At 34.9% G+C, this 16,055-nt stretch overlaps 1 protein-coding gene across 1 annotated transcript; it reads right to left on the bottom strand.

Moving 5' to 3' along the window:
• Positions 1 to 3,597: 3,597 nt before the first annotated feature.
• LOC106125969 (ETS translocation variant 4) lies at positions 3,598 to 6,638 on the bottom strand. Its single transcript, XM_013323383.1, has 7 exons — positions 6,525 to 6,638; positions 5,466 to 5,525; positions 5,127 to 5,212; positions 4,769 to 4,840; positions 4,384 to 4,505; positions 4,209 to 4,317; positions 3,598 to 3,800 (listed from the first exon to the last, which is right to left on the bottom strand). The coding sequence occupies exons 1-7, from the start codon at positions 6,572 to 6,574 to the stop codon at positions 3,598 to 3,600; spliced, it is 702 nt and encodes a 233-aa protein (XP_013178837.1). The 5' UTR covers positions 6,575 to 6,638.
• Between the last annotated feature and the right edge of the window lie 9,417 nt (positions 6,639 to 16,055).

Below are 16,055 nucleotides of genomic sequence, written 5' to 3'. Positions count from 1 at the left end.
ATATCTTATCAAACTTATTGTGAACTCTGTCAGTTTATAATCTCACTAGATATATTGTAAACTGTGAGAAAATTTTAATAAAACAATATTGAGTGTCAATCGTAACATTTTTTTTTAAATAAACCTTAAAATTTTACAATTTCCTTATAGTTTGTAATATACCTAGTGAGATTATAAACTGTTAAAGTCCACAAACGATGACCTTTTATATAACTTATGAAAATTTAAACATTAAATAATATTTAAATAAAATAATTTCCATAAAACATGTAAATTTATTGAATTTTCTTTTATATATTAATAAATTTAAACACATTTATTTAATTTACTGCAATAATAATGTATTTTGTATAAAGTTTCCTCGATTTTCACTGAATTACACATTTTCCTTGAACAATAAATATCGTTTTATTTAATTCGTTTAAATCTGAACAAAAAAAAATGTATTAACTCACTAGTATTTCTGAAACTTTCACCTTCCCATTTCTACCTCTTAAAACCTTTTTTTCACTTTAATAAGTAGCCTATGTACTTTCTTAAGCTCTACACTATCTCAGTACCAAATTTCATTTAAATCGGTTTAATAATTTTTACGTAAAAGCGAGACATACAGACTTTCGTATAATATTAGTAAGAACAAGCAATACTCTTGCTAAGTGAAAAGCTTATTACTAATGTGGTTGAAAATAATATATTAATTTCTGCATTTACAGACAATGGAAGGATGGATTGTTCGTGACCTTAAAATTATTGCTCGCTAACACTGCCCGCCACTTCCGCATTAAATACTGTCTTCTAGTTAGAATTTTAATTATATTGGACAATTATTTAATTTAAATTTATAAAACTCTAGCTGTCGTACGCAACTCAATATGCGGGGATTAAAAAAATAAGAAATCTATGGATTCTTCGAGATTTTGTTCCAATGTTGTAAAGATCCATTTAGCCGTTCTGGAGATATCTTCTAACAAACAACTAACATTCGCATTTATAATATTAGTAAGGATTGATTTGATAAAATTAGTTATTAATAAAGAAAAATATTAATTAATGACATTCTCTGTTTTCGTATTATTTATTAAACTAGCGGTTACCTGTGACTTCGTCAGCGTGGAATTAGAGAATATCCTACGCTTGTTCAAAATACCTAACCTCCATTAAGTCCCGTAAAAATATTTACACGCCTTAAAAACGCGGACTTGTGGACAAATGTCAAAATGTTAATTTTTTTTAAATAAAAGTAAGGCAAATAAATTATGTGTCATACAGACATTTCATTTTTTTCTATTTTATTAACAGATGACATAACATTAATCAATTTATTTACTTAATTATTTACAATTGAAATTATTAGACTTTCGTCACCTTGATGGTGTTGATAAATTATTTTAAATATTTAATAATTATTAAAATATGTCGACATAATAACAAATGGCAAAAGGTGATAGCATTGTTTGAAAAAATTAATAAAATAATTATAAACTCTTGTCCGTCAGATTGTAATCGAACAAACAATATAAATGGCATATATTCATTTGTCCAATTAAAATAATACTTTTTTGATTAATGGCGGCCATTACGAAACTACTTATTTTGTGAAAATTATGAGATAAAGAGAATCAATATTGTGAAATAAGAGTATGTACCTTATGTTATTTAGTTATGAAAGAAACAATGCTTCGTCATTTTGTTGTAATAATTGAATTATAGCGACTATCTCACTAATATTAGAAATGAGTAAAGTTTATCTGTAGAACGGCACAACGGATCCCGTAGAATGTCTAAACGAACACATTTGTAGGTTACTAGTTAAGTGTTCTTATTTCCGCGTATACGAAGTCGCGGGCGTTCGTTGGTGAAAAATAAAAATTATACAGTAAGTTTTGCTTAATATAAAAATAACGTGGTTAAGAAAAAAATGATGTTGTATATGCGATGCGACAAAATGGAATGCATTTTTACATTAATGTATTTATTATGATAAATTTAATTTATTACATAACTTAAAATTATCACGATAATATATTGATATTCGTAGCTACTAAAATAATTCATTAAGTAATATTTACAAGTTATTCAACAAAATTGAGTTTAAACAATTGATTGACTACTAAAATACGTAGTATCGTTAGATTTAGGAGTCTTCAATACTAATTTAGTGCGTATTAATGTTTTCAAATATCTTGGCGGCTCTTAACTTCGCAAAAGTCGTTCCGGAGAACACAATAAGTGTAGTAGGGTGTATCGGCTTGCGGGGGGGGGGAGGGGGGCACTGCGCAGCGCGCACATGACCTTCAGCCGTTAACATATTTGAAAAGAGTAACAGTAATGTTTAGATTTAACTAAAATTTATGTCCTCGGTTCACATGTGCGAAGCAAATCATTGAACTGACTCGTAGCTCAGTTCAATTTGTACCTGCATAGTTATATTTTACTGCTAGTCACTAGGCAGCTCGCGTCTTGTCGAATCACACATCGCGATGAGCTGTTTGCTGTCAAATTTTTGAACCGCAGCTCAACGGTTTAAGTTTGTGTGAGTTGAATTTTTGAACCGGTTCAGAGCTGATTTACACATGGTTAGTATTATTTTGACATTCCCACCGTTCAGTTCTTGGGTAAGCACTATAAAAAAATTCAAGTTCTCTTTTATTCTTGATAAAAAATCGTACATAAATGTTTTTTATAACTGACCTTTGAATCATCTTTAAATATTTAATTATAAAATTTAAAAAAGAACAATGGCTAATATGAAGAATATTATTGCTATAAACTGTCGACTTAATTTAAATATGGCTATATTTTTGTTACAGTTGATATGATTTTATTGAGTTAATATTTACTACCAACAATTTTCCTATCTATAAATCAACGTTTAAATAAACGCGTCATTTTTTTTAAGTTTTACAATATAACTAATATTTTTAAGAAACATAATAATTACTGGCTGTAAGACGCGTCTTTGCATGACATTAAAAAAAAAACCTTAATTGGTTATTGGAAAGATTTTGTGGACACGCAACTATGGTTTTACGCTGCAAATATTGCCATCTCTTTCATTCTCTTTAAAAATACAGAGACAGCATGTGTCAATACACTAGTACAGTCCAAATCTACTTAAAATGTTTCTTGTGACGTTTTCCACCGTGAGAAATAACTTATGCAAGAAGGATGAATGTATTTAATTTACAATCGCATTAAAAATGAACAATTTGAATCAATGTACAATCTAATTCAAAATATCTTGAGAAAATGTAGTCAGTGACGAATATTTCCTACACTTTTAAAATGCACTGATCTTTATAGATATACGCTGGATAAATTGTTGTTTGAAAATGTGACCTTTTACTACTTTCACTTTGATAATGCTATCATTTCGAGTGTCCGACACCGCTACTAACCTTTTCCGTCAGCGTTAAAATGGCGAAAATCAAATAGGCACAAATATCACGGCTTACAACCTGTCCAATATAGAGGTAAGTGCTGAAATATCCTAACGTTCACATAGGTTGCAATCTTGTTATAGATATGATATTAGATTTAAGAGGGGAAGCTTTATTTTCTGTATGTACAAGGAGAAATTTTACGAATGCAACAATTTCAAACACTAGATGTGTCGTAATGTCCGTCATAGTAGCGCCTGTAGTCGGGGGGTGAGGGCGCGGCGGGCGGCAGGCACGGCGGGTACACGCACCCCCCGTACAGCTGTGATAGCACGTCGTAGGGTGCAGCGGGGGGCGCGGGACGTGCCATGCTGAACAGCGCCTCCGGGTCACAAACGAACTTGTAGACGTATCGCTCTCCTATAAGGAATTATTTAGTTAATAACGGAATCTATGGATCATCACAATCATTGACCTCTATATATGGATAGGCTATAAACATTAGTATTTGGTGCCTATTCGATTTTCGCCATTTTGTCGCTGACGCTTGCGGTAGATGCTATTAGTAATATGAACAGGCGCGTTTATGTCTGAACGAAGTAAGTTGTCATTTCCAAATAACCTATCAATTCATGAGTAAAGTCTAATCTTCTTTTATATTCTTTTACGTTAGTTTCCATATTTTTTTACCACACATGGGAACTGATTTAATAAGAACGAGATATGTTTTGATACAAGAGTTGTAACAGTGTAAACGCAAAATAAGCTTTCAAACAAAAACAATTAATATGGCGAAGTACCAGGATAACATAAAAGTATAGTACTCACCGGCGACCTTCTGCATGATGCCTTTCTCATAGTAGTAGCGTAAAGAGCGAGAGAGCTTGTCATAGTTCATAGCAGGCCTGTTCTTCTGTGCGCCCCAGCGCCGCGCCACCTGACAGAGAAAGACAGATATATACGACATGTACGAGTTAAAAAGAGATAAATATATGATACTGACTTCCTCAGGTTCGTGCAATTTGAACTCAAGTCCTCGGCCTGTCCAGGCGACGCAGCGCGCGCCCTCGGCCAGCAGAGATACCAGGAATTGCCACAGTTGGAGCGCGCCGCGACGACCGCTGCCTGCAGTAAACAAAAGTTACCAAAAGTTACCAATATTAACAAAGAGTAGAGAAGAGTAGCAAATTAACAGCTGTTTTGTAGATTCTGATAACTTTTGACCAAAAAAATGTTTATATTTCAAGGTTTTATAAGTACAGTCAGGGAATCTGGCGGTGTTCCATCGGAAAGGCTATAGTCGTTTGAACGTTTTATACAGATTATGACGAAAAAATGTCTCCTTGTTGTCTGTTCTTTACGTAACAAATCGTGTTATATGTGCTTACCAGTGTGCGTGGTGGTGACGTGGTGTGGGGGTGAGGCGGCGTCAGCTCGAGTTGGACACAGAGAGCTGCTCACTGACAACACACACAATACTTACTTATAAATGTATATTTCATAGACAAATTGTGTATACACACACACACACAGACAGCTCGTGGAATATGCTCCGGTACATAGTAAATACTTGCCAAATAGCATATTGAAGATATGTTACATCTTACTAATATTATTCATTCACTCATCTACTCATTCATTATGCAATTTGACAGATATACAATGTGCCGGGACAAATTACAAACTAGCAAACACCAGAATTTGATGATATTTAAACAATTATCTTGTACGAATACAAAATCTTACCCATCTTGTCTCCCCAAGGTTGTTCCGAGCTGGATACGGTCTCCTCGCGCGGTTCCTCCTCCCCGCATTTGCCCAAAGAACTGCATCTAAATGTACAACATTTATTTATGTAAACAGTTGCACAATTTACACATAAACTTTAAAAATAGGTTATAAGAAATCACGAGAAGACGGCAACATTGCATTGTACCGTCTTGTCGTAATATGCATGACCACGAAGGGGGTTTTAGTGAATGAAAATCTCATATAATAATTTCCCCCAAAAGGTCGAGTACCTTTTGAAGGTTCCCTCCCTCCCCCAATATCAAAAAATGTAGCTATTAGACATATTTTATGTACCTGTGCAAATTATAATGTTCCCTGTAGTCAGGTCTGACTTCTTCACTGTCACTTTTGCAACTGCAACAGATAAAAGTACCTATACGGGATGTCATGTAACGCGTTTCTCTTTAAAAAGAGACCCTGATTTCAATAACCGTTTAATCAAAGTATGGTAAATTCCTTAAATATTGATAAAACATTGTCTCCCTAAACTCTGGACTGTAATTTTTCCGGTTTAGACTATTTGCTATTAATATCTTGCAGGGGTTTTCTAACATTTTTGCAACAGTTTAATCTCAAAATTAAACAAGATTCTGTATTTGTATTAGTGGCTAGAAGTTTAAATTAATGTTAACATATTATTTAATTTAAACTTTGTCATAATTTATGCAAATAAAACAAGAGCAATACATAAAAAGGTTATCAAGTAAGATTGTAGGTCTTTGTCCTTTTATATGTTTGTTGTCATCTTATTATCTGAGTATTCAGTATGTTTGTATGTTTGTCAAATCCATTGTGACCTGATGAACGATTGAAATAAGTGTCATTGGGGTTCAGTCACTCTTGTACTTACGGCAAATGCGTGTGCTGCTCGTAGTGTGTGTGTCGTGGGTAGAGGGGCGGTTGCGCGGGGGCGCAGGGGGGTGGGGCGTCGCGTCGCGCCCCCGACACAGAACTACCAGCACTGTCCCTGTGAAAGAAATAGTTAAAAGTATATTGCAGACAATATTGCCTATAATTTAACTTAAGGCGTTTAGTAACTGCGACACAAAGCCAAGCTCCTGACTTCCAGCTGATTTTGTGCTTTAGTTTCATTTCGATTATGTGGCACTGTTAGTGGTGGAAGGCTTTTTGTTAGAGAATTAGCTAGTTAGGCTCTTCTTCCACAAGGCAATGTAATCTTCGAAACCTGGCGATTTTTGCAATGCAATGTCATAGAGGTTCGTTAAGGCACGCATAGCCAACATTTTGGCTTCCCTCGTAAGAAAAGTCGCCGCGATTTTCAAAATGGTTGAGCAATATTAGTTTTTACGAATTACGTTTCCTTGTGTAAGAAGGGCCCTTGCCCTTGTCTACCTGTGTTGGTAGTGTATGCCCCAGGGCAGGGCGTAGGGCGGCTGCGCCATTGCGCCGCTCAGGACATCGCGAGGATACCGGCTGACACCATCTAGAACCAGAATGTCTTCAAGTCGCCACGAAGTTTGCACTGAAATAAAGTTTTAATGTAGCGTATGTCTTATTATTTAATTTGTATCTTCAAATCAAGTCTTACGATTGTTTCTCAGAGTTTATTGTAATTAAATACAGATTAATCATTACTTAAATATTATTTAACCTAGTTAAGAATTTTAACATGGTTAGGGCGTTTTTGTAGATTTTGAACTGAATTAACATAGAAATTTAACATTGTGAATAAATTACCAATAGTTTTAATAAAAATTTTATTGAATTTTCTTTATATTTCTACTTTTTTAATACAGAACGATTAACACGCACATTAAACATATTTAAAAAAAGCGCCATCTATTGGTGAAAACCATAAACTTAACTTTGACCGTTACTTTTTATTAAAATCAACACAAACTAAACTTTATTCTGTAAATTGTTATTTATCAAACTACATTAGTACAGATCACTTTTCTCCGAGTCGTTTTATAAAACTTCGTTGTCCGCAATCGAGTTACGCTTCCTTTCAATCCGCTAACCACATTCTCTGCTGATCCTGTTAGCGCGCGGCGTGATGGTTTCCTTTTTGTAGGCAGGAGATAATTTCCTGCGGTAATACTTCGAGTATTGCTCAGTTCAAAACACGATTTAGAAATAAATGTAAAAATATTATTGACATTTTTATATCTATTGAAAACATTGACATGCAATTCTTGAGGTTCTCTAGAAAATTCTTTTTATACAAATATAGTTAAATAAAAAGCGCCTTGCTGAATTTAATAACTAATAATGCGACACGAAAATTCAATATTAAATACTTAATTCTTTTATTTTGGCAATAAAATAAAAAAAAACGCTTTTTTAGAGCAACTTCAAAACAATTTTTAAATTCCAGAACCATGTACGTGAATAGATTCTGTAGTCAGTAGACTAAGCGGCATTACAAAAATCGATAACCTATAATTTTTCTTGCCAATAATTATTGACGTAAAGTTATCTCATGGTGTGGCCGCCCCCCGGCGCGACTCACGTCGGCCACCGCTGTGATAGTGATGAACCTCTCCCTTCCCATCCCTTCCCCTGTCATCGCCGTGCACCCCCGACGTATCGCAATATATCGATGTGTGTCATCACAAGCTTTATAACTTACTAGCTGTTGCCCGCGAGTTTGTCTATGCGCAATTAAAAAAAAACTAAATAAGTACTCTATGTTTTTTCCAAACTATGTTCTACATCTATGCCAAATTGCATCAAGATCCTTTGAGCCGTTCCGAAGATATCTTGTAACAAACGACCTTATCAATTTTCCCATTTATAGTATTAGTAAGCGTGTTAATTTACACATTCTTATAAGTATATTTTGTCAAAACATAACATTTTATAATTCAAAGAACTTGAAGATGTTTGGATTTCACTCGAGAACGTTGAAGACACGTCTTGTCGTAATATCCGGTTAGGAGAATGGGAGGGGATGCTGTGTGCGTGGGCTGGCAGAGGAGGAGAATTTGGTTACCAATCAATCAATACATGTGGTTACCGATCAAACTTCTTAAAAAAAGCAAAAATAATTTTAATTTCACTTTAGAAACTGTTGATAAATGGCTTAAAAAAATTGTCCGATTGTCATTTTTTTCATAAGTGGACATTTTTATCTTACTAATATTATAAATACGAATGTTTAGATGTATGTTTATTAGAAGGTACCTCCTGAACGTCTCCATGGATCTCAGTGAAAGGCGTAGATATAGAACATAGTCTGGAAGAACAAATAGTCTTCTTCTTAATTTAAAAATTATAAAGATTTTTATTGGAAGACACACAAATCGAACTATGGGGATGGACCGGAGTCTGTCCAAAGTGCCAGTACCAGCCCACATATTATATTCAAATTAACATTGTTGGCTCAGTGGTTAAATACATGCCTTTTAATCTACACGTATACAGGTTCAATCTTAGCCTTATATTGTGTATCGTATTTCAAAACATACTATGTGACTTTCTTACGATGTAAACATACAAAAGCATTGATTTATTATCAATGATATAACGATCATCACCCCACATAACACTAGTGTCGCACCCCGGGTGGCGCTGTGTCTACTGCACTGTGTACCCCACACAAGGCAGGACAATGTACTATTCATTAGCTAATTGCACGTAGACTTTAGGGTTGACACATTTTATTTGATACTTAAATCGGGTTTACAAAAGATAAATTTGATTATATGTTAAAAATTTATTCGTTGGTTTTAAACACAAAAATCTCTTTTCTCTCATTATCTTTGACATTATTAAAGTTATTTTAAACGGGGAATAGAGTCTCAAAAGTAATTTGTTCGAACTTAGTAACTTGGCATTTTTAATACTAATCGAATTTATTTAATTATTTTTAAATATTAAAAATAGCGCAAAGTGACATTTCCTAGATAAAATACTTTACTTTAGTAAAAATACTTGATAAAAATAATTTTATCGTAATTCTCTCTGTTCTTTAGCAACTTTATGTTTTTAAAAAAACAAAAAAATTTTACGATTCAACAAGAAAATTTTCAAAATCGGAGCACCAAGGGCGGAGTTACGCGGTAGCACACATAGAAAGACGAGATGATAACCTCCTTTTTGAAGTCGGCTAAAAAATAAAACTTAATAAGTAGTTTATGTGTTCTTCCCGACTATGTTCTACATCCATGACAAATCTCAACAAGATCCATGCAGCAGTACTGGAGATATCTCATAAAAACATACATTTATAATATTAGTATGATTATAACATTTTCTAATGATTGCTTTGTGCCAACCCTACATGTTAGAGGGCGTGAAGTTATATCAGAATAGTTGAGGAAGTGTCGATGTGTTCATCATTGTATTATTTGTTTTGTTATAAACTTACCCCCAATGACTCAATGGTTAGTAAGATATTAGGACATTTTGATACAGGTTCGACAGGAATTACTTTTTATACCAAGTTAAATAGATATTTTACTAATATTATAAATGCGAATGTTTAAATGGATGGATAACTGGATGGATGGTTCGATGATATCTCCGGAACGGCTCAACGGATTATGATGAAATTTGACTCACATGTAATACTTAGTCCGAAAGAACACATAGGCTACTTTTAACACGTTAACTGCCAGAATGATTTCTCGAAAAACGATTTTTTTTTAATTTTATCCAAAACCATTTGAATGGGGCCTTGCGGGTCACACTATAGACAACTATTCGATTAAAAGCCACAGCGAGGTGTTTAATGGAAGTATGGCCTGTCGGACTATATGTCCATGGCAGCTAACGTGTTAAGTTTTTTTTTAATTCTTCGCGGACGGATTCGCGGGCGACAGCTAGTTGATGTATAATTATACTCAGAATTTAGTTTAATCTTGTTTTGAACTGTCCACCCCTTTACAACACCGGCGTGATGTAACAACAAAACGGTTGTTAATGTACCAAGGTATCATGAATGTAGCTAATGCCCCAGTTAAATATTAACACTCCCAAAGGAGCGAGTGCTGCTCCCTGCGGACACAACTCAACAATATACAGTGAAACATGTTTTGTTTATTTATAAATAACTAGCTGTCGCCCGCGACTACGTCTGTGCGGTGTTGAAAAATTATAAATAGTAGCCTATGTGTTCTTCCCGATTATGTTCTACATAACATGTTTTGAAGACAAGCGTGAAATGGAAGCAATTTCCGAAATTTTCGTCTGATGAGTGTGCGTCCCGGAGGCCTAATTTAGTCCTCTTTCCCTTCCCACCCTTTTTCTTATAAGGAAAGGATAGAAAGTGGAAATGGACTTTTTGGATGAGAGGATGCATGGAAAGGGAAAACATTTACTTTCTGTGCATCCTTTCCTCCGTCGATTAAAGGTAGGCAACGCATATGCAATTGCGTATGTCTATGGGCAACGGTCACTTCGCTATTTAAGCGATTTCAGGTGATGATAAATTCCATAGAGATCTATGCAGCTGTTCTGGAGATACAGCGTAACAAACATACTAAACATTCGCATTTATAATATTAGTAAGATATTATAGTGAAATCATTTTTCAAATTGGTTCAATAGTTTTTAAGTTTGTTCTTAACAAACATATAAATGAGTTAAGTAAATATTGTCGATTAAAAAATTAACCCTAAGGGTGTATGTGTGGGGTTGCGGGATGGCGGGGTGCAGGGCGTTGCGCCGGAACCGGAAGCCCGGGGCTGTTGTCGCGCTGTCTGTTTATCGACTCGTCTTTTTTAATTTATAAAATTGATAGCTTTCATAAGTGAGTAAATCTTTGGCACACGACTATGTCTGTATTCAAATTATTTTGGATGAATTTAAACTTTTTATAACAATTTTCTTTCTTCGCTGTTTGCAGTAAAATTTGTAAAATAAACTTTCAAACAGATAGATTGTTCTTAAAGGTAAAACTTTGTGTCTAGTAGAACTTTTATATTGTTATAATATAACAGTATTTTTTATTTTTATGACACCTTTTGTTTGCACTGACGTAGATGAACAGTCATGGATAGATGAATGTTTGTTAAAAGGTATCTCCAGTAAGCTGCATGGATCTCACTGAAATTTGCCATTAATTTAGAGTATAGTCTGGGAGAACGCAAAGGCCACTAATATTAGTGTATTTTTAATTTCACGTGGACAGAGTCTCGGGTATTAGCTAGTAAACTTTAAAGTTATTTGTTTTTAAAGAAAAAATGCTTGGTTACTACAAAAAAAATATTTGTACGAATTTTCCTCATGACCAAAATTCAAATGGCGTTGAAATAAATAATTCAAAAGCTTGAAATCAATTGAGTGTATTATAGATGCAGGGATCATTTCAGTCACTTGTCACGCTGTGGGGGCACGGGGGGCACGGGGGGCACAAGGGGGCACGTGCCGTGCGGGGCCGGGGGGCACTGATTGAATGGAGGTTTTAATTTTTTACCGAAAGGTGTCGCATGAATAATACATTACACTAGTTGCATTTTATTCAGCTTTTTCTTTAAAGAAAGTTGATTTTTAATTAACATTTTTCTCTCGACAAATAAAGTTTTCCATCTTCATTGCATTTGCACTAAGGTTTTTTAGCTTGAAAAGAAAAAAAGAAATATGACAGCTTTATTTGGTTTGTAAGACGAATTGAGACATCGAAGTGATACGGAAATTACGTGCAAACGAGTTTACTTCATAAATTGTTTGACTGAGACATTGACATGTTTCCGATGTGGCCTTTTATAATCACAATATCTTAGAGAAGATATACTTTTATATAGTTTATCTCAAACAGCGTCGGAGGCCACTTCTATAAATGGATAGGTGATTACTTGGAAATAAGAGCTTTTACTTTGTTCCGATTTAAACGCGCCTATTGATGTTACGTCGTATTTATTTCTATCTATATTTTTAGTTCCAATCCACACCACCGCTACAAATCACTACCATCAGCGCCAAAATGGTGAAAATCAAATTGTCACAAATATTTCGTTCTGTAGCCAGTCTATTCATATAATCGGTGGTCGGTGGCTCGGATTTGAAATTTACAAGTACGAGTTTGATTCCGGCCATGCATGTATTTTTACATTTTAGAATTTCATACGTTCCTTTATGATGTTACGGTGAAGGAAAACATGGTAATGAAGGGTGTTTGACTGAGGCCTAGTGAGTTAAGGAAGGCTGGCCCTGTTTTAAATATTACTGGAAATGAATGAGTCTAACCAAAGAGGTCGTAGTTACCTATAAGGATTTAATCAAAGCAACGGTCCAAAAGATTACAAAAAGATGCCATTTAATTTCCTCTATTAACAACATGTTTAAATATTTGTAACCTGCCAGCCATTTTCCGTTTAAATTCACTAAACCCTTGGGGCGGGGGTTGTGATGTACCAGGGTATCAGAAGTCGAGTTAACCCTTTAACAAACAAAGGGTTGTTCATTTCAAGCGGCCTAATAGTATTTGATACATTTAATAAATTGTTATAATTACTTACATAAATATTTAACTTACTAGCGAACAATACAGACTTCGCTCGAGTATTTTTATATATTTACTATGTTACTCGTTATTTACATGATAGAAATATGCAATCGCAAATGCACAGAAAGATAATAAATATTTCTCCTTCCTATGCGTGCGCTCCTTCATCAAATCCACTTCCTCTTCCCATCCTTTCTGTAAAAGGATGGGAAAGGAAAGAAGACTATTAGGCCTCCGGAAAGCAACGAGACGTGTCTTCTGTGTATTCGTGGTATTGAAGCGGACGAGATGTTATTACGGCGTCTTACATTGTTAAAATAATTTATTTAATTTTTAAACGATCATATTAACAACTCTTTATGTTCACTCAGACTTCAGTTTCCGGACGTGCTTGTGATGTCAGCTGTCAGCTGTCATCGTGACAAGCGGCAATAAAATCTCCTTTGTGAGTTTGACATGTTGTCGCGGTTCTTAAGGTAGAAATAAATTGGTCGGTTTTTGGAATATCCCGAGACGAAGCAGCGGGTGTCCGCGCTCGAATCCAACTACGTTTGACGTTTTATATTCCACGATATTATGTTTTATAATGGATATTTCAAAAGCAGAAGATGATCCTGTCTTTATAATAACATATTTATAGAGTTGTGTTTTGTGTCTTCTTGTATTTTTATCATCGTGAAGTAAGAGGTGATATCATAGGACTGTTTCATTAAAAACTAACACGCTTATACCAAAGAGAGAATTTGAGAGAATTGCCCATAGACTAAAAAGTTAACAACATACTGGTCACCTCTCTTTAAGGCACAGTGGAAGGGACATTCAAATATGACTTTTTGACGCAGTTTATTTGTTGCAGTCCTGATACACTATCGCTTCTTTCTTATCTTATCCATGCATACATATGAATAAAATTGGAGTGTCGGTATGTAATAAAAAAAACTCGCAAACATAATGTACTATCTGTCGCCCGCGACTCCGTTCGCGTGGTTATATAAAAAACTTAATATAAACAAAAAGCAGCTCATCAAGGCATAAATTCGTAAAAGAAAATGAATAAATAGTATCCTATGTCCATCTCCTGGCTCTAAGCTACCTCCTCACCAATTTTCAGGCATATCAGTAAAGCCGTTCTTGAGTTACAAATAGTGTAACTAACACCACTTTCTTTTATATGTTAAAATTTGCGTTGCTGATAAAAAAAAAATATTTTTTTCAAAAAAATCTTGTCCGTAAGTTTGCGTTTGTTCCGGGTTATCATCGGAACGTGTGGACCGATTTTGATGGACTGATGATTGATTGACGATTTTGGTGGACTGATGAACGCGGCTCTAGGCTATTTCTGCCCTGACGAGGTCGCAGTCGACCACTAGTAAAAGAATAAAATGGCTTACCTGAAACTAAAGTGGTCTATGATACAAAATAAACATTTTAAAGATAACAATGTAGTCTGGATTTATTTATCGTTTTATGTTCAAAGGTGCTCATAGATTTATAGACAAAAATCTTACTAATATAAATGCAAATGTTTGGATCTGTATCTCAAAAACGGCTGAATAGATTTCGATGAAATTTAGCGTAAATATAGAACATAATCTGAGAGAAGACATAGCCTACTTATTATAATATTTTTTTTTAAATTCCTCGCGGACGGAGTCGCGGCCGACCCCTATAGACCACTTCATTTCCAGTTTAGGCAAATTATAATGTGATATTTTGTTAAGTACAGGAAATACATTTATAATCCGAGTAACGCGTGTGATATGTAAGTGATAATGTTACGAGTAGATTGTGCTTTGTCATCATTTTACAAATATGTATGTACACACTACATTACATGTGAAATATTAATCGTTAAATCCGTCTATTTATAAACTGACTAGGCATAAATTTGTTATCAATCTTGCTAATATTAAAAATTTGTATACATATATTTTTCTAATGACAAACGAACAAGCGGCCATCTCATTCTTAACTAGCGAAACGTCCGCTGATCAAGAACATCTGTAATTGCAGATGCGTTGCCTACATTTTATCAATGGAGACAACGCACAGAAAGATAATATTATTCTTCCTATACATCCTTTTCTCACTTAAAGCCACTTCCTACAGTACTAAAATTAGGCCTCCAGCACACATTGTCAGACGAAACGTGGAATTGTTTCTACTTGACGCTTGTCTTATGAATTACGTAGAATCTAGTGTTGAATAGCGTTGGTACAGGAAACTTTTCATCCCGGAAAAATATGTGGTTTCCGAATTAACTCTTTCTTTAATTCAAAGCAGACAAAGTCGCGGGTGACAGGCTAGTAATAAAATGAATAACCTACCTTAATTAAATATACACTTCACAGCACAAAAACTGGGTCACAAAAATGTTTTCCACATTAACAAAATCCTGAGCTTCCGCGAAAGGTTTGCTTTGAACTGAGGGTGAGTTTACTAAAGGGCGGGGCGTTAGGGCGTGACGCACGCCCTCTAGACAAGGGAGGGGCGTCGTCAACACACGCCCACCGGATGTAGGGGGTTGTAGATGAAATATTTAAGAACATTTAACCCTACAGATGTATCCTGCATGTACAGATATTTATAATGTATTCAATTAAGTATTTCAATGAGAGATAGTTTAAATAATTTGTTGATTTTTTACAGGTAAGTAGTTAGGATCTTACTATAAAAATTACACAATGTTTCAATTTAACAGTGGCCGAATCGGCCCGGCTCGCCCGGTGAAATACCACGACCACACAGAAGACAAGCGTGAAGTGGAAGCAATTAAACGTGCAGTCTGATGATTGTGCGTCCAAAGTAGTGTGGTAATGCATATTTATATTAAAACATAAAACTACTTTGATGTCCATAATCACCGGCGTTCAAAGGGTTAACACGTGTTTAACTGGAAAGTGTCTTAACTATATTTTTGTGGTACTACAGTGAATGTTGATGGAATATTATCGAAAGTTGAATTTCCTAAAAACCTTAACATTCAAATCACGTCGATATATTCAATCGATAACTCAAACACAAACACAACACCCTGGGGGTGAGATTTATAAAATTAAATTTGTTACATATCGTAAGCTTCAATAGCGTAGTGGTTGAAGTTCGGATCTATCAGCCGTGGGTTCGAATATAAGGCTATTGAATCATATCTTATAAGCCGTTTTAAAAAATTGTTTCTCTGATGGAAAGTTACACTATCCCCGGGTGACATAGCGTAAATTTATTACTAGACTAGCTATCGCCCGCAACTGTACGCGCAGAATTAAAAAACTTTATTAGTAGCTTATGTGTTCTACCAGACTATGCTCTACATCTAGAGATATATTTTAACTGACATCCATACATCTAAACATTCGCATTTGTAATATTAGTAATTTAAAATATCAAATCATGTTACCTACGTGTTGAATGAGACATCTCAGCTCACCCCCGAGCCCGCCAGGTGTGGGGGTGCACGCGGGGAGGTGGCGGGC

This window comes from Papilio xuthus, unplaced genomic scaffold (assembly GCF_000836235.2).
Source record: "Papilio xuthus unplaced genomic scaffold, Pxut_1.1 DF825355.1, whole genome shotgun sequence".
NCBI classification, from domain to species: Eukaryota; Metazoa; Arthropoda; class Insecta; order Lepidoptera; family Papilionidae; genus Papilio; species Papilio xuthus.
The sequence above is the reverse complement of the archived record's forward strand: the minus strand, read 5'-3'. Positions and strand labels throughout refer to the sequence as shown.